The 20,444-nt window shown below is 40.0% G+C and overlaps 1 protein-coding gene across 3 annotated transcripts in view; it reads right to left on the reverse strand.

The window, feature by feature from the left end:
* Window positions 1-214: 214 nt before the first annotated feature.
* LOC122557785 (vitamin D 25-hydroxylase) overlaps window positions 215-20,444 on the reverse strand; it is a 29,740-nt gene continuing 9,510 nt past the window's right edge. For all 3 annotated transcript variants that reach the window (XM_043705807.1, XM_043705809.1, XM_043705808.1), the window contains exons 2-5: window positions 19,327-19,468; window positions 4,889-5,521; window positions 3,865-4,194; window positions 215-402 (exon numbers count right to left, since the gene is read on the reverse strand). In XM_043705807.1, coding sequence (XP_043561742.1) covers window positions 227-402; window positions 3,865-4,194; window positions 4,889-5,521; window positions 19,327-19,468 — 1,281 coding nt within the window. In that variant the 3' untranslated portion in view covers window positions 215-226. The remainder of the gene's footprint in view (window positions 403-3,864; window positions 4,195-4,888; window positions 5,522-19,326; window positions 19,469-20,444) is intronic.

Genomic DNA, 20,444 nt, shown 5'->3' on the forward strand with positions numbered 1-20,444 from the left:
ATCATGGTTTTAAAGTGCTGACCCAGAAACTCTCTGCCATATGACCTTCTGCACGCTGTGATTTTAAACTTTTGGGTATTTCACATTATCTGCATTCAGAATGTTTTAGATCACAAGATTAAAGTAGAGATTTAGAAATATGGAAGAGAATTCATTACAACAAACATTTTGAATTATAGATTGCTTTTTCTTTTTTATTTTAATTGGAGGTAACATTCCCTTTATTTTAGCGTCTTTCAACTGAGATAAGATATGGATAAGGCTGTAATGTCATTCCCATTTTAGGTTTCAGATTTGGAATTGTTCCTGGTGGAAAATGAAGATGAAATCTTTGTAATAACATGGTAAAAAACAGAAATAGCTCCATTCTTGCAAGCTTTTCTCCAAGACAATTCCTTCGTCCTGCGAAACATAGAATTGTTAACTAGTTACTCAAAATTCATGAAAAAAAACTGTGTAATTTTTAATAACTCTTCTTCCTGCTCAAAGCATTGAATATTATCAGTCCTAAACTGTTCACTCTAAAGCTGTTACCAAGCTTACAAAAAATTGCACACTATGCATGAGATAGGGCTTGTAAAAATAACAGGAAGGTTAACTGTGCTCATCATTTATTATGTGCAAATCAATGTCCGGAGTTGTACAATAAGTGTGCAAATCCACAAGTTCCTGTCTGTAAAAAGGTGCATGAGATAAATAGAAATGAAATTCCTTTTTTTTTAACCATACTTGTACACAAAATTTGCCACAAAATATGAGGTCAAGCCATTACAGTATCCTTTCACTGGTATGATAAATCTATCTTAATGCCAAAAAAAAGCACTGAGAGCTTTTACAGGTATGAATTCACAATCTTACAGCTTTTAGTTATTGTTAGTGATTATTAAAGAAACTCTTGTGTCTTCTTTCAATCTCAATTTAATATTTGTATCCCATTTCTGATATTGGATTTTTGACACTGAATTCATTGCATGATTCAAATATGCACTGCTCATTGACAATTCTTCAATCTGGCTACTTTGGTTAAGGAGATGTACAGTTTTTTGGTCTGTACCTACACATTTCATATACCCCAAGAATGGTGCAATGTTGGTTGGATGTCTTGTTGATAGCAACTGGCCATAAAAAAAATTCCCATATACAGTAATGGGAAAATACAAATCTAACAAACAGCTCATTGTCCAAGTGTTTATAAATTCCACTTTTGGACACATTCATTATGGATTTAGGACTTTGGAATGCCATGACAATACCATTCAAGTCCAAATCTGGGAATTCTGCAAGAACTGAAGGTTTTTCAAAAAGCTAAATTGCTTTACTTAGCTTTTAAAGTCTCTCATTCCAAATGGGACATGATTCCACGAAAGCAAATAATGCTCTAGTAATTGTGCAAATATATTTTTTAAAAATCTGTTCACAGGATGTGAGCGTCATTGGTCAGACAGTATTTATTGCCCATCCTGAATTGCCTTGTAACAAGGGTGAGTGAGTTGCTTTCTGAAACTGTTGAAAAGCTTGGAGTGCTGGGACCCTCACAGTGTTCCGAGGATGGGAATTTTGACCTAGTGGCAGTAATGGAATGGTGATATAGTTCTACTTCTAATGTACAATCTCTGATTGCAAACTGTTTCAAAAGTAAAAGTTAGGCTTCTTATAGTTCTCACTGGAAATCTTCATTCATCTACTCTGCTATAGCACCCAATATATAGTTTTCAGAAACAGGAACTTTGGATGAATTTTCTCTTTGTTGCAGTTGTACCCCAGTTAATTTCTGATCTGAGATATTCTAGTCTGTATGGGGGCTTATTCTTCTATTAAACCATTTGCAGAGTTCCCTAAAAGCGCATTTTAATTTTTTTCCAACTGAGTTTTGTAAGTCCCTTTCCATGACAACTGCAGTCTTAGTGCAATATCACAACTAAAGCAGCACTGTAGTTTTGAAAGCATTTCATAAAATATTTAACTTTTTCTTCCATTCACCAGTGGGACTTTCTCACCAGCACTTTTTACCTGTGCTAGTGGTCCTTGAAAATATGATGGTGAACTGCCTTCTTGAATCACTGCAATCCATGTGCTCTTGACCACAATGCCCGTCAGGAGGGAATTCCAGGATTTTGATCCATTGACAGTGAAGGAATTGCGATATACTTCCAAGTCAGGACGGTGAGTGGCTTGGAGTGCAACTTACAGGTGGAGGTGTTTCCATGTATTTGCTGCCCTTGTCCTTCTAGATGGAAGTGTTCACAGGTTTGGAAGGTGCGAAGTATCTCTTGTGAATTTCTACTTGTAGATAGTACACACTGCTGCTACTAAGCGTTGATGGAAGAGGTAGTGGATGCTTGTCGATGTGGTGCCATTCAAGAGACTGCTTTGACCTGGATGATGTCAAGCTTCTTGAGTGTTGTTGGAGCTGCATCCAGGCAAGTGGGGAGTATTCTATCATACTCCTGACTTGTACTTTGTAGATGTGGGTAGATTTTGGAGAGTCAGGAGGTGAGTTAACAAGCTGCAGTATTCCTAGCCTCTGACCTGCTCTTGTAGCCTCTGTGTTTATATGGTGAGTCCAGTTGGGTTTCTGGTCATAGTAACTTCAGGATGTTGATAGTGGGGGATTCAGCGATGGTACCACGATTGAATGTCAAGGGGCAGCAGTTACATTGTTTCTTACTGGTGATGGTCATAGCTAGGTATTTGTGTGTCCCAAATGTTATTTGCCACTTGTCAACCCAAACTTGGGTATTGTCCAGATCTTGAACATGGACTGATTCAGTATCTCACATCTGGAATTCAATTCTTTGGTTTAGCCATAGACAAATGTGGTCAGGAGCTGAATGGACCTGGCAGAACCAAACTGGGCGTCACTGAGCAGATTATTGCTGAGTAGGTGCTGCTTGATAGTACTGTTGATGACACCTTCTATCACTTTACTAATGATAGAGAGTAGACTGATGGGGCATTCATTGGCCAGGTTAGACTTGTCCTGCTTTTTGTGTAGATTTTTGTGTACCCACATTGTCCGATAGTTACCAGTGTTGTAATTGTACTGGAAGAACTTGGCTAGGGGAGCAGCAATTTCTGGAGCACAAGTCTTCACTACTATTATTGGAATGTTGTAAGGCGCCATAGTGTTTGTAGTGTCCTGTGCCTCCAACAGTTTCTTGATATCATGTGGAGTGAATCAAATTGGCTGAAGAATGGTGTCTGTGACACTGATTAGAATGGATCATCCAATCAGAATTTCTGGCTGAAGATTGCTGTGATCGTTTGTACTGATGTGCCAGCTTCTTTTACCATTGAGGATGGGGATATTTGTAGAGTCTGCTCCTCCAGTGAGATGTTCAATTTTAAAAAAAAATAGAATCCCTATAGTGTAGAATCAGGCCATTCGGCCCATTGAGTCCACACCAACCCTCTGAAGCATGTCTTACCCAGACTCACCCCCTAACCTATCCCTGCAACCCTGCATTTCCCATGGCTGATCCACCTAGCCTGCACATCTTTGGACTGTGGGAGGAAACCAGAGCACCTGGAGGAAACCCACGCAGACACGGCGAATGTGCAAACTCCACACAGACAGTTGCCCAAGGGTGGAATCTAATCCGGATCCCTGGTGCTGTGAGGCAGCAGTGCTAACCACTGAGCCTCAGTGCTGCTCCCTGGGTCACTGTGCTGCCCCTGTCATTCACAACTGGATATGGCAGGACTGCAGCTTAGATGCATTGGTCGTGGGATTGCTTCTCTCTGTCTCTCACTTTCACTAATCAAAAACTGCTAGGATCTGTTTGGAACTGTTAGGCAGAGGAATATTTTCTAATTCGCTTGCATCAGTTTCTTATCCAAATACAGCATGTTTGCATTACTTACCAATAGAAAACGGAACAAATGCTTCCTTCTTCACAAATTGTTTGTTGCTATCCAGAAATCTCTCGGGGCAAAATACATGAGGAGTGCTCCAATATTTCTCATCAAAATGTACAGAGTAAAGATTTGTTATAACTGTGGTTCCCTTTGGAATGGAATAACCTCGAACTATGGTGTTCTTGGCAGTTGCACGAAAAATACCAAGTGGAGCAATGTTGCAAAATCGAAGAACTTCATGAAGAACTGCCTCTGTGTATGGCATCTGTGGCTTGTGTTCCAGAGAAGGTATTTGATTTTTTCCCATTATACTGTCAATTTCTTGATGTACCTTTTCTGAAAAGGCAGAAATAACACTCTTAATGATATCTTTATTTTGTTTCAGAAAGTACACTTATCATGAGAGCACTTTAGAGCTATTATATAAATTACTGCGATTAAGTGGGAATTGATAAGAAAATACTAATCTGATTAAGGTGTTCAAATGATAAAATCTTCAAGGTTTAACCTTGAATTTTCTCCATTGTTTAACTTACATTGAACTACTCTCTCCAACTCACCCATTATGTAATATTACTTTAAATAAATGAACTTTAACTGTAGGTATCATGTTAGTTTTTAAATTCTATCAGAAATGATAAAAATGGTGTGGGATCTCAGGAATTCACCGCTGATTCCATGAATAAATATATTGCTGCATTTACAGACATTTACAATGAGTTTTTTTTAAGTCATTGGCAAAAATAATTTGACTTTCAATCTATAACAAGGCATCTGCACTGAAAATAGTTTTTTTTTTAGTAGAACTGCACGACAAGTTTTGTTTAGAAATAATAACTGTACATTATCAATGAATTCAAGTGAGCAATGATATTTAATCATTTCAAATTACATTTGATTAAATTTTTCCCACAAGGACCCAAGTGAGAATGAAGGTGGTTGAATTTCACAATAAGAATTGTAAATTAAATATTCCATCCTCTCATACTATCTGTGAAATAACAGTCCAATTCTATTGCTGTTTACTCACCCTGAATATTTGGATACAGTGCCATGTACAAGATGGCCCATCTAAGTGCATTAGTTGTAGTCTCAGTTCCAGCTATAATAAGTTCACCAACTGTAAAAATTAAGTTTTCTGTTGATAGGGAAGATTCAGGATCATTCATGTTATTTTCCAGTTCATCCAAATATGAATCAATCAGATGCCGGGGTTTCTGTGAGGTTCTGTTTTGTGAAAACCGCTGTATAATCTTTTGTAGAAAGTCATACACCTCTGCTGCATTTTTAAATAAACGCTTATGTTTTCCAAAAGGCAGGATCCCAATCCAAGGGAAAGCATTAAATAAAAATGCCCATACACTGGCTGCCAGTTCGATATTTTCACTAAATATCTCAATCATGTGCTGATACTCTTTATCATCATATGTGAAACGCTCTCCAAAAATGATTAGGTTTGTGATGTTGGAAACTGCATTAGTTACAAGCCACTTGGCATCAAAAGGCTTTCCTTTGTATGTGTCAATAGCATCTAAAAAAAACATACATTCCTCAGAAATTTTGCTTTCAAAGTCCTTTTGACCTGGTCCAAAACAGCGAAAGCAGTTGACAGCAATCTTACGATGATCAGTCCAACCACGACCATATTTGGAGTTCAACAGCCCTAGGAACAAAAATTTTCATTTTAAAAAATGCAATACTGTAGTCGTATCAATGCCATTAAGTTGACTAAGTTATGAAGATTAGAATTGGTCTCAAGTGACAAAATTGATCATCGTGGACCAATTCTTTTCTAATTAACAATCCCACTGGTTGGATAAATCCCCCAGATAGTGGCATAATGATATTCAGGCAGGAGAAAGTAGCCCTAAGTGGCTTTGCAATTGACTCTGGATCGATAATGGTTTCATAGTGTCAGGTTAGACATAAACAAGGATATATGCTGCTGTTTATCATGTACTGTCTCCCTCAACTGCTGAGACCATATTTCTTCATGTTGAATATAATTGGAAGAAGTATAAAGGGTAGAAGGGCTGAGAGTGTTCTCTAGCTGAGGGCTGAAGCATCCATCACCAAGAGCAGTTTGCTGGCATCACCACTCACCCATTTGCCAGAGAGACCTTGCCAAAGGTGGTATGAATATCACATACTGTCATAATGACCTTGTCCTCATCCATCTACCCATCACAGCTGCATCTGTCCAAAACTACGTTAATAGGAATAGTTACAGAAACAAATTTCCATTTTCACGTCGAGACATTCTCTATTGTATTGTGTGGTACCACCAGTATGTAAATGGAATTAATCCAGAAAAGTTCTAACAACGCAGAATTGGCCATCCATAAGCCACTTACGGCAGCAACAACAGAAGAATTTTATGATGGCCCAGCATATCCCTCACTGGTATTACCATAAAGCAAGGGAATCAATCCTCTTTCATTGATTATGTATGGCAACATGTCAGGAGGAACACCAAGTCTATCTAAAAATGAAGTACTAACCTGGGAAAACTAATAACATAGGGCTAGATACATGCTGAACAGCAGAAATAGCATGTTACAAACAACTAAATTATTCCACAACCTGTGGATCAGAGCAAAGCTCAGGAGTTTTGCCATATCCCAGTCATGAAGAGTAATGAACAATAAACAAACAACAGGAGCAGGCTCCACAAACATCTGATCATCAAGACTGAAGTAGACTAGCAAAAGACAAGTCTGAAACATTGGCAATCCTAGTAATCTCAAGCAAATGATTGATCTTGGCCTCCTCTTTGTTTTGTGAGGAAGTTTAGACTTGAAAGGGTGAACTAACATCATGAGAGATGTTCTGCAAATCGGGATGTAAAAATCTGTTCCTGTGATGAGCTCTTCAGCATTGTTAGAGTTCTATGCTTGTAACCAATGCAGTGTGAGAATGTTTCCGTAGCTGTAATGTAAACTTACTTTTAACTTAAGGCCTATGTCTCACAAGGGACCATCATAAACTTTAGACACTATTTTCTGAACTATTAGATAATATGTAATAAATGTTTTTATCATTTGATAAGATTGAGGAGATCTTCTGCTGGAGACATTGCGTGGGCAACACTCCCCACATGCTATCTTTATAGTGGGCTAATACCAGGAAGGATGTTTTGTGGCAGTGACTATATCCAAGAAATTCAAATAGTTTTAGAAGAAACCCACACATATACAATGGTGATTATGATTGTTGTGGGCATCTAAGATTTCATTTAGTTAAAATACATGAGATGGTAGCAGTGCAGGCACCACCGTCAAGTAAAATAAGTTAGCGATGACAGACTGAGGAATCTTCAGTTTTGCAAAAATACAGCTATCCAAGAAGAAGAAAAATATTAAGCCAGAAGTCTGAGAATGTACCTTTAAATATTCAGCAGCCTGATAGCAATCAGAGCCTGTCAGCTTCTGTCAGAGCACAGCCAGCATTAAGAATGTTGTAAGCCTGTCTATAAAAGCTCAAATCAATTAGAATTCTTGAAAAATGTTGAAAAAGCCTTGTGATGACAAAGCAGAGTTTCAGTGACAGTTGTCAATATCAGACAACCTGTATGAGTTAAGAGCCTTAAAGGGTGAAATATTTTATTTTCAAAAGGAAAATTCTAGGCTGAGAAGCTGAAAGGAAGATTAACATGCTACATTAAGCAAATGAGTATTGTTACAATTGTTTCAAGAATTAGGAAATTCATTGTTATAAAAAAAGTAACTTTATTGTAAAAATTGGGAAAACAGCAGTTTAACTTGGCCAATCACATGGAAAATTGAAGACAGAAGAAGAGTTTATTCAAATTTGTCTTAAAGGGGAAAACCAAGTTCTTTCAATGTTCAAGTAAAAATATTTATTTAAGAAGTCAGCATTTTATTCTGTGTAAAATGGGAAAAAGATGTCGCCAAAGAATGAGAAAGGGATGAATCCTTCATTGTGCGAGAAATCACAGCAAAGGAGAAGGAAACAGCTCAAGAAAACAGATTTCCTTCCATTTGTACAAAACATAAAAATACTGTATTTCTTCACCTTTAAGGCACCTCAGTGCTTGAAAACATTTTTTAACAGCAAAATAGGATTATTCTGAAATATACAGAACATCTATAGTTCTAATTCACAGAAATTAAGGAAAATTTCTGAAAAAAATACCAAAGTTAAAATTCTTTGTGATGAAGCTTTGTTAGTAATTTATCTTCATATGATCTTTGGAAAACTTGCTGAAGCGAACTCAACGCTTAACACAATTGAACAATTTATAACTGAGTAGTAAAATCAACTACATCTGCAAATTTATTTTTTAAAAGTTTCTGCAACAGCTTTCTTGGAAATTGTTTAAAGAAAGGCAATGGAGTTAAAAATAATGAAAATGGAGAAAGATATACACCTCAAAATGCTATAACATGTTACCAGATGGTTCTGAATTTGTGGCCTGATTGTAAAATGGCCTCAGTTACCTACCTGCAGTAAGTCATAAATTATCTAGAAATTAAGAACATTAGGAGCCTTCCACCATTTAGTAAGATCTTGAATAATCTTATACCCCAAACTCACCTTCCTCACTATTCCAAAAGCCCTTAATTCTCTCAGTAGCCAAATATCTTTCAATCTCTGCCTTAAATATAATCAGTGACTGAACACCACTGCTCTCTGGTATAGAGAATACCAAAGATTCATGAAGTTCTGAGTGAAAAAATATCTTCTAATCTCAAGCCTAAGTGAACTTTTCATATTCCGAGACTGGTTCTAAATTCTCCAGCCAGAGGAAACATCCACCTTGTCGAGCCTTGAAATAATTTATAATGCTTTTGTTTGATCATCTCTCAGGCTGGGGATTTTGTTTTATTCATTCATGAGTCTTGGGTATAGCTGGCAATTATTGCCCATCCCTAGATTCCCTTGAGAAGTGGTGTGGAGCTACATTCTTGAAGCACTTCAGTCCATTTTGTGTAGGTGGATCCACAGTACTGTTAGGGAGGAACTTCCAGCTTTTGACCAAGAGACACTGAGGAACTATATTTCCAAGAAAAATATTTCCAAGTCAAAATGGTGTGTGGCTTGTAGGTAGTGGTGTTCCCATTTCTCTGCTGTCCTTAGCTTCTTGATGACAGTGATCATGGATCTGGAAGGTGCTGTCTAAGGAGCATCAGTGAATTTCTGCAGTGCACCTTGCAGATGGTCGAAAGAGTGGACGTTTGTAGATATGGTACCAATCAAGCGGGCTGCTTTGCCCTGGATATGTTGAGCTTCTTGAGTGTTGTTGTGGCTGCATTCATCCAGGCAAGTAGGGAATACCTCCTGTCTCCTTGAAGCTTGTGCACCATTTACAAGGCACTCCTGACTTGTACACAGGCCTTAGGAAGACTGTGCTTATGTGGCAGGTCCAGTTCAGTTTCTGGTCAATCCCCCAGGATGTTGTTTAATTAATGGTAACACAATTGAATGCTAAATGATGATAGTTAGATATTCTTTTTTGTGAGATGGTCATTGCTTGGCACTAGTGCAATGCGAATGTTGCTTGCCAATTGTCAGCCCAAACCTGTATCCATGGACTGCTTCAGTATCCGATGAGTTTCAAATGGTACTGAGCTTTATGCAATCATTGGCAAACATCCCCACTTCTGACCTTATGATGAAGGGAAGGTCATTGGTGAAGCAACTGAAGATGGTTTGGCGTAAGATACTATCCTGAGGAACTCCTACAGAGATATCAGGGAGCTGGGATGATTGACATCCAACAATTACAACCATCATCCTGTGTGGCAGATATGACTCCAATCAATGGAGAATTCAAACCAATTTCAATTGATTCCAGTTTGGTTAGGGCAGATCAGTTAGATGCAGCCTTGAAGAGCAGGTTATTGCTAAGCAGGTGCTGCTTAGCACTATTAATGACACCTTCCATCATTTTACTGAAATCGAGAGTAGGCTGAGGGGATGATAATTGGCTGGGTTGGATTTCTCCTGGTTTTCATGTATAGAACATACCTGGGCAATTTTTCACGTCGGGTAAATGCTAGTATTATAACAGTACTGGAACAGCTTGGCGTGGGAGCAGCAACTTCTGGAGCAAAAGTCTTCAGTACTATTGCCTGAATGTGGCCAGGGCCTGTAGTCTTTGCAGTGTCTAATATCTTCATGTATTATTTGATGTGCAGCTGTTCAATTGGCTCGAGACTGGTATCTGCAGTATTGGCATAATTGGAGGAGGCCTATCTGGATCATCCACTTGGCAATTTTGATAGAGGATTGGTGTGAATGCTTCAGTCTTATCTTTTGCACTGATATTTTGGGTTCCCCCATTATTGAGAATGGGGATATTTGGAGAGCCTCCTCCTCCATTGACTTGTTTAATTGTCCACCACCATTCATGATTGGATGTGGCAGAGGTTAGACCTGATCCACTGGTTTTGGAATAAAGGCACAGCTGCAACCTAATTTCCCAACAAGCAAGATGTTTAGTCTCTGTCAATGGTTAATTATAGAATTATACAAAGTAGGAGCAGGGGAACACCCATTGGCCAATTGAGGCCCTTTCACCATTCAACATGACCATGGCCGATTCTCTATCTCAGTGCTACCCTGCTTTCCTTCAATATCACCTGATACCTTTAGCCTTTAGAAATCCATCTATTTATTTTCAAAATATAGTCAGTGACTCGATCTCCACAAGCTTCTGTGCGGCAGAGTTCCACAGGTTCACCAGCCTCTGAGTGAAATGTCTGAAATGGCCTACCCTTTTCCTGGAAAGGTGAACATTTGTCTGGACCCCTGGTCAGGGGTAAAGCCACTCCTGTATCCAGCTTGTCCACGCCTGTCAGAGTTTAATACATTTCAATGAGATCCCCTCTCAATCTTCTAAACTCTAGTGAATACAGACCCAGTCGAACCAATCACTCCTTATATGACAATCCTATAATACTTTGAATCAATCTGATGAAATTCCTCTGCACTGTCTCCATGGCAAAAATACTTTTTCTTAGGTAAGGAAATCAAAACTGCTCGCAATTCTCTAGGAGTGGGCTTACCAAGGCTCTGTACAGCTGCAGTAAGGCTTCCTTGCCTGACAGACTCACTGCTGCTCTCAAACCCTCTTGCCAACATATCATTTACTCTGCTAACTTCTTGCTACATCTGTGTGTTTGCTTTCAGTGTTCTATATACATAGACACCCAGGTCCCTTCATACATCAATCTTTACCCACCATTTATCGCTGGTTCCTCAAGTGAATGCTTTTGGCACCACAAGTGGCCTGACTGTACAGGAAGGGAGGAAGAAGAAAGAAAGCGTGATAATGATTGGGATTCATTAGTTAGGGGAACGCAAGTGTGTCTGCAGCTATAGACGTGACTCGAGGATGGTGTGTTGCCTCCCTGGTGCTAGGATCAGGTATCCAAAAAGAAAAGGATGACAAGACAGAGGTTGTGGTATACACTGGTTCCAATGATATAGGTAGAATGAGGCACGAGGTATTCCATCAAGAATTTAGGGAGTTCGGTGGTAGGTTAAAAAGCAGGAACTCAAAGGTTGTAATCTGTAGATTACTCCTAGTGCTATGTGCTAGTGGGTCCAGAAATGGGAGAATAGGGCAGATGAACATGTATCTCAAGAGTTGGTGCAGAAGGGATTGTTTTAGATTTCTGTATCTTAGAACCATTTCTGGGGATAATGGAACTTGTACAACCAGGACAGACTGTACTTGAACCAGAGTGGTGCCACCATCTTTGTAGGTAGAAACACTATAGTTCTTGGAAGAGTTCAAACCATATGGAGGGGGAGGGATACAGAGCATTAGTACAATAGTAACTCAGCATAGTTTAGCATGGGGACCAAGGCAAAGGCAGTTCAGCCTTGCTCAGTTTCAAGGGATAAAGGGAGAGGCAGATTGACCTCCAATGCAAGGATTACTTTCGGCAAGATAGATTAAGGGTGTGGATTGAAATGTGGAATTGCAATGTTGTTGTCATCACAGACACATGTTAAGGGAGGAGTGAGACTGCAGTAAGGAGGGATGCTATCTTTAAAGGATCTTTAAGTGAGGCCTTGTGGGGATAGCCTGAGAATAAAAAGGAGGCAGTCACATTGTTAGGAGTATATTAGAGACCCCCAAACAGTCAGTGGGCAATAGAAGAGCAGATATGTAGACAGCTCACTAAAGTGTGTTAAAATAAAAATATGGTAATTACATTAGGAGATTTCAATTTCCCCAACATTAATTGGAAAAGTCATAGTGTAATGGGTTTGGAGGGATCAGATTTCTTGAAATATATTCAGGAGAGTTTTCCCCACAACAGCATGTCGGAGGTCCAACAGGGGGCAATGCAGTGCTGGGCCTAATTCTGGGGAAAAAAAGCCAGACAGGTCTTTGGGGTGGCAGTGGGTGGGGGGGAGCACTTTAATGCCAGGGACCAGAACACCTCATACATTTTATGTTTGCTGTGGGAAAAGAAAATGACCATCTACAAAAAATGGGGTTTGGACAGGGGGAAGGCAGGTTTTATTAAAATAAAGCAAGATCTGGTCAAAGTAGACCGGAAACAGTTACTTCTGAGTAAATCTACTGCAGAACAGTGGGAGGGTTAAAATTGGAATTAGCGAGAATACAGGCCCAACATGATCCTTTTAAGGTGAAATGGAGGAGCAACTAGTCCCGAGAACCCTTGATGTCTAGGAATATTCAATACTGGATAAGAAGGAAAAGAACGTCTTTTAATAGGTACAAAAGGAGCAAATCAGCAGAGTAGCATTTAGAAAGTGCAGGAGGGAATTTAAGAAAGCAACTAGGCAAGCAAAGAGGAGGCAGGACAAAACACTGACCGGTAAGATCAGAGAGAATTCCCAAATATTCCACAAGTATATCCAGAGGAAGAGAATAACCTGGGAAACGGCTCATTTGGGATAAAAGGGGAAATTTGTGCATGGAGCTAGAAGTCTTTGGTTCAGTGTTAAATGAGTACTTCACATCTGTGTTCACTTTGGAAAAGGAGGATGTTGATTCAGAATTTGGGAAGAGGGATTCTGAGATTCTTAAGCAGATTGACACAGGGACTGAGAAGTTATTGGAGGCTTTGTCAGGCTTAGAAGTGAGAAAATCCCCATTTCCAGATGAGTTGTATCCCAGGCTGCAATGGGAAATAAGGGAGGAAATGACACAGACTCTGATCCAAATTTTAATTCCTGTCTAGCTATAGGGAGGTGCTATAGAACTGAAGGACAGCTAATATGGTTCAACTGTTCAAGAAGGATTTTAGAGGTAAATCAGGAAATTACAGAAAGTCTCATCAGTTGTAGGGAAACTGTTGAAGAAAATTTGGAAGGAGATAATTAATCTTCACTTGGAGAGGCAAGGTTTGGTCAGTGACAGTCAGCATGACTTTGTTAGAGGTCATTTCTACAAATTTGATGGTAAGTTTTGAGGAGGTGACCAGGTGCAGAGGGAGGTTCGTGCAGTTGATATTGTTTATCTGGATTTCAGCAAAGTTATTGATAAAATCTTTCTGATAAAGAATCTTAAAGCACTTGGGATCCAGGGAAACTTGGCAAGTTGGGTTCAAATTTGGCTTCATGGCAGAAGACAGTATGGTGGTAGAAGACTACTTTTGTGACTGGGAGCTGGTGTCCAGTGATGTACTACAGGGATTAGTGCTGTGCCCCTTATTGTTTGTGTAGTTTATAAATAATACAAAAGAAAATATGAGGAGTGGGGGAATGATAAGTAAGTTTGCAGATGACACAAAGACAGGCCAGATAGTTGACAGTGATGAACAATGTCTTAGATTACAGTAGAATATAGACAGATTGGTCAGATGGACAGATCATTGGCAGATGTGTGAGGTGATGCATTTTGCAAGAAGGAATAAGACAAAGAGTACTTCATAAATGGCAGGGTATTAGAAGCTTAAAAGAAACAGACAGTCCTTGTTTGTCCGCAGATTCTTGAAGCAGCAAGATAGGTTAATAGGGTTTTTAAGAAGGCATATGGAACACTTGCTTTATCAGTCACGGCATAGATTCTGAGAGCAGGGAGGTTATGTTGGAGCTGTACAGGACTTTGGCAAAGCCACAGCTGGTATACTGTGCGCAGTTCTGGTCACCGCACTATAGAAAGAAAGTAATTGCACTGGAGGGAGTGCAGAGGATATTCACCAGCATGTTGCCTGGGATGGAGCAGTTTAACTGTGAAGACAGGCTAGATAGGCCTGAGTTCCTTCTTTTCAGTAGAGCAGGCTGTGAGGGGATCTGATTGAGTGTGTAAGATTATGAGAGGCATGGACAGGATGGATGGAAAGCAGCTGTTCTCGCTCGTTGAAAGGACATTAAGGAGAGACCATAGTTTTAAGGTGAAAGGCAGGGGTTTCAGAGAGGATTTGTGGAAAACAGTTTTCACTTGCAGGATGGTGGAAATCTGGAATGTACTGCTTGGGGGTAAGTTGAGGTGGGAACCTCACAATATGCACCTGGATGAGCACATGAAACATTGCAACGTTCAGGGTTATGGGCCAAGTGTGGGAAAGTTGGTCTGCTGTATCTTGAGAGTAGTTTTGCCAGTGCAGACTGAATGGGCTGAAGGTCTTCTTCTACCCTATATGATTGTAAGGTTTTATTGACCAAATGGACAACTTCACATTTTTCCCATATTACAGTGCATCTATCATGCATTTGCCCACACACTCAACTTGTCTCGATCATTGTGAAGCCTCTTTGCATCCTCCTCAAACTCGCAATATCATCTTGTTTTGTGTTGTCAGCAACCTTGGAAATATTGCATTTAGTTTGCTCGTCCAAATCATTGATACATACGTGAATGGCTGGGATCTAATCACTGATTCCTACTGTATCTAATTTGTATCTGCCTTATTTACCTTCGCACTGTTAACTGATTCTCAATCCTCACCGGTATATGACTTGATTCTTCCCAGTTTTGTGTCATCTACAAATTTTGCAATTGTATCCTGTACACCCAATCAGTTTCTGTAAATGTGCTCACTGCAAATGGTGCATACCATAGCAATGCTGAGGATGTACCAGTAGAGGGGACTAAACTCAAAAGAATTTCCCCTAACTGTGTATTTAATCTCGGTTTTCCTCTACATTTATTCTTACAAAGGAAGACTTTCTGAAAGATTCTTCCAGTAACAATTAAGCAAAATGTACACTGGAAAAATTATATTTGAAAATAATATATTATTGAGGAATCTTTTTGAGCACAAAGTGTGTTTGAGGGGTGTGCATATTGGATCAAATGATAAGCTTTTCTACGTGCAACGTCTATACTGCTGAGTCTGCAGCACACCCATATTGGACCAGGGAATGCGCAAAGAGGCGTTTAGGTTGAATTTTGTGAGAAATCAGCTAATTGGCAATTTTGGGGAGCTCCATAGCAAGTTTCTCTCTGTAAACATTAGTGACTTTTCTCATGCTATTCTCTGCATTCAACACAATCTTACGGTGGCCTAGTCATGATAGCTTCATCTCAGCAATGGCGGAAGAGCTCACTACTAATGGCATCTCCCAAAGCTCCCACTACTTCCACCATTTTCAAAAGACCAGTCATGCACCGGGTCAGTGCTGCCAGCCAGGAGCTGTCCTTCCCTGTGCAGGTGGTGGCAAATTAAAAGAAAAGCTTCAGAGGGCAATAGGTATCACAGCTGACACTTCATTACAATACAAGAGGATGTTCATTAATATATTATTAATGACCCAAGTTGACTGTGCCTCGCCTAATTCATCTTGGAAGCCTGTCTACTCTTTCCCTAATGCCCACTGCAGCATAGTATCTTCTTATCATTTAGTGTGGGATCATTACATACTGGAAAGCCTTCAAACAATTGAAAATATTCACGTTTATTCAACAACAGCAAAAGCAAAGAGAAAACAAAACAAAACTGGCTGAAGTGTTGCTTCTAGGAACAGTCAGGGACTGCATGCCTCTTGAGCAGGAACAAATTTACAATGATTGTAGCACAACAATGATAACCCCTGCTGTGACTGCATCCATTAGTCACATTTCCAATGAACCTGTGTGGGGAACATCAGAAACCGAACAGGTCCTGAGTAATGTGAGCAGGCAATATTCACATTACACTCAAACAACAGTTTAAAATTGTCCTTGATACAATGGGGCATGGAGGACTCTGACAAAGAGAGCCATGGAATGCTTCTACATGGACCTTTGACATAGAGGAACTTATGATTCTGATGTAGGCAGCACAGGCCATGCCATGCAATTGCTATTGAAAATTGTAAGTGGGGTAGGAGGACTGAAAGCTTGTACCCACCAACTCAACCTACATCACCAGGGAAAGCGGACATTACATCATACAGCTTGTCAAATATTTACAGTTCAAGGTGAGAGGAATTCAGCAGTGTGCCTTAACACAGACAAGATCTCAGACTGTCTTTCGAACTGTGGCCTAAAAGTGATAGTTTTCTGTTTGCCTGTAATTACTTCTGCTACACAGAGGTGACAATGATCAATCTGTAATGGCCGATGACATGGTCGGGATCGCTTGTGATCTGGATGGACAGCCATGACTGGCAGGTGACCTAGCTGCTATCTGAACACTGTGCGGCTCCCGACTGACCTCCTGTGAATCCCTGGATCCATGGCACAGAACTGGCAGAACTAACCATGGCCCACACGTCAGACTGAAAAGACATTAATTCCCTGACACCAGCCACTACTACAAGGAGGCAGCTCACCACAACCTTCTCAAGGCCACCAGGGATGGGCAATAAACACTGACTCAGTCAGCAGTGCCCACATCCTGTGAATGATTTTAAAAAAGGTAGCTGACTCAACATGTCCAACCCCCTGGACTGGTATTGGATACTGCTGTTGACTTATGTCTGGCTCTAGACTGTCTCACTGAACTCAGTGATTTATTCTCTTCAGACTTGAGACATGACCATTTAGTTGAAGCACATTCAGTGTGTTTGCCATATAAACTGCTGGCACATGGTGCAGCTATGATATTGACACAACAGCAACATGTGCACACCTTGACTGATCACAGCTGGTAACCATGACAAATTGGCTAGCTTTGTACCTGGCCTAAGTAACAAGGCAAGACAGAAGTCCTGGGAGGCTGTAAGCTCTAGCGGAGGGGACATAGCTCATACAGATAAAGCAAAACAGGGATGCTGTGAACATCCAAGTAAGTGCAAAGCGAGCAAGTGTGAACCCTTGAGGTGCACCCTGGTCAAATGTATCAGATAGCTACCTGTTTCCTGCACACAGTGTAGCGCTGAAGCACACAACTATATTGTAAGTGTGTTTGATGTGCCTCAATGATGCAGTGAGGCTGGTATATGGGTCCGATGCTAACCTCCGTGGATGATATTCTGTGCATAGTTGGTTCCCATGGGTATACCCTAAGATATTGAGAATGCTGGCCAAGAAGGAAGCCCGAAGGAGTAAGCACTAGCTGTTATCGCAAGATACCTGCTCTGATGTTCTTTCCCAAATTGTCACCGTCTATTTTCTATATGGCAAGGCAGGGGATGGGGGGGGTGTACTTTAGATTAGATTAGATTAGATTAGATTACATTACATTACAGTGTGGAAACAGGCCCTTCGGCCTAACAAGTCCACACCGACCCGCCGAAGCGCAACCCACCCATACCCTCTACATTTACCCCTTACCTAACACGACGGGCAATTTAGCATGGCCAATTCACCTGACCCTGCACATCTTTGTGACTGTGGGAGGAAACCGGAGCACCCGGGGGAAACCCACGCAGACACGGGGAGAACGTGCAAACTCGACACAGTCAGTCGCCTGAGGCGGTATTTGAACCCGGGTCTCTGGTGCTGTGAGGCAGCAGTGCTAACCACTGTGCCACCGTGCCGCCCAATGACATACTAATGACATGCAAGTAATTGCAAGTAGGCTTCCCTCCCCTTTCTGGACTCGTCATTTAAAACATGGCAGATTGAAACTTTTTTCTTGTTTCTTGATGTTGAGAACTTCATTCCTGTTGATCACATCATTTTTTTTTCTCAATTGACTCCCATTACCCACGTCATTCAGAAACTGCGAAGATGCCACCCATCAAGGTTGTGATGTCCACCTTATGATGCTGATAACAGACTCTTTTTTTAAAAATTTGCTGACTGATTACATTTTATTTAAAAAAGTAAATGGATTTTCCACTGGGATGACTGTGCATTCAATTTTTCTCACGGCTGGGCTTCGCTATAAAGTGCGATACTACCTGCAGCTGACAAAACCATTTTGTCGAAACATTTTCTTGGCCATTGTTACTGTCAGGCACCATTAAATTTTGAAGAAATCCAAACTTCCAGTAATTACCTGACAGCACAATGTCACAATATTTCACATTTTAAATAAAAACAAACTCTATTTAAATCAAATAGAAATTAAAGCCAGCACAAGAGCTTAACACTGGAGCTTATAAAAACATGCTGCACACTGAGTGCTATTTTTCACTCATCACTCACCCCCTGCAACCTCCCTTGTCTTATGAAATATTGAAGATTGTTTTATTTCTCCTGAGGTCTACCAAAGGCATGCTACAGTACTCCAGAATATGCTTCAATTGTCTTGGTTATTCTAGCTATTCCTCTAAGTAGACATTTCACATAGATCCTTCCACTAAATTCTAGCTAAGCAATCCTCCAATTTTCTTTAAAGACTCTTGGTATCTTCGACTCCATGCCTTTGGACATACATAGACAGCTTTTCCCCAGCTTGATCCTGCAGCTGCTTGCAAGCTGCTTTATTCCACACGCTCTGTGAAGATCACTATAGATTTCTTCCATAGCCTCCAAGTTAGAGAAAATCTTCCAGCTGCATGATCATCACAAAATTACATTAACAAATGCACAGATAAAATAACAAAACAATCTTCCAGCTCCACAATTTGTGTCCACGATAACAGGGTGTGCTTTGAAATGATTCAATCAGAAATGCAAACAAATAATTCTATTTTTAACAACTCTTTGATTCTGTAACTCATATGCATAATCTATATTGCTAATGGATGTAATTGCCCTCGCTCCAGATTCTCTTCCTCTAGTGAAAGTTTAGAAATGGATTATTCCTTGTTCAGGTAGAAATGGATTATTCCTTGTTCAAGTATTTCACCAGCACCTTTGATCATTCAAGACAAACACAGGCCACTATTTAAGTGAAATAATCCTAGACATATTTTAATTACACTTGCATCAGAATTGTTTTTACGAGGTTCACAACCAGATAGACCCACTTTCTAAAGTTAATGTTAATTCCTAAAATAAAAGTTATATTCTAAAATCTGCGATGATTAACTTGATATTTGCAACATTATGCATGTGCATTCTTTCCTGCTTTATTTTTGTCATACATTTTCAATATACATATCCCATCGACAGATTTAAAAGCAATCAAAAAGAAATTGGGATACAAAAGATATGGCCAAATATAATTTTTATGATGAATGATATTTAACATATTAGGTTACCTCCCATGTTTGTCAGCTTTTTGAAGAGAGGTAGCGATGGTCTGTCCGCAAAAATATCACTCTGCCGAACAAGACATTCTTTGATTGCATCATACCCATTCACAATAATAGTTGATATGCCACCAAGATCAAGGCTGTAAATCTGGTAAATAAGAAAGTGACATTTATAAAGTAAATTAAACGTTTAAACCATTCTACTATAATACACTTTACATGTGAAATAACGGTGTAATTTGAAATCTTTGAAATTTAAATGGGAGTCATGGTGGGCACAGCTGACATATATAAACGAGTAGTTAATAATGGTACTAAGATATTCCATAAACGTATCAAATATTTTATATTTTTGCTCAATAGTGGGAAGGCTAGTACTTCCAAATAACATCACACTAATAAGATAACAGACTTAGAATCTATGAAGGTTTGACTTTGCAACTTGTTTTATCAACTTCTGGTTTGCACCTTATACTTTGTCATAGTTTATAACTCATCAAGGCAAGGGAATGGAAAACTGGCGAACAAATATAGGAACATAGAAAACAGGACCAGGAGTAGGCCATTCGACCCTTCGAGCCTGCTCCAGCATTCAATCAGATCATGGATGATCATCCTTTTCAGTACCCTCTTTCCACTTTCTCCCCATACCCTTTGATCCATTCAGCCCAAAGAATAATATCTAGTCCTTCTTTAAAACATTCAATGTTGTGACCGCAACTGCTTTCTTTGGCAGTGACTGTCACAGGCTCACCATTCTCTGGGTGAAGAAATTTCTCCTCATCTCAGTTCTAAATGGCCTACCCCTTAGAATATGACTTTATGAAATAGAACATACAACAATACAGCACAGAACAAGCCCTTCGGCCCACGATGTTGTGCCAAACATTTATCCTAGCTTAAGCACCTATCCATGTACCTATCCAATTGCCGCTTGAAGGTCACCAATGATTCTGACTCTGCCACTCCCACAGGCAACGCATTCCATGCCCCCACCACTCTCTGGGTAAAGAACCTACCCCTGACATCCCCCCTATACCTTCCACCCTTCACCTTAAATTTATGTCACCTTGTAACACTCTGTTGTACCCGGGGAAAAAGTCTCTGACTGTCTACTCTATCTA

The sequence above is a fragment of the Chiloscyllium plagiosum genome, chromosome 16 (genome assembly GCF_004010195.1).
Source record: "Chiloscyllium plagiosum isolate BGI_BamShark_2017 chromosome 16, ASM401019v2, whole genome shotgun sequence".
Classification (NCBI taxonomy): Eukaryota; Metazoa; Chordata; class Chondrichthyes; order Orectolobiformes; family Hemiscylliidae; genus Chiloscyllium; species Chiloscyllium plagiosum.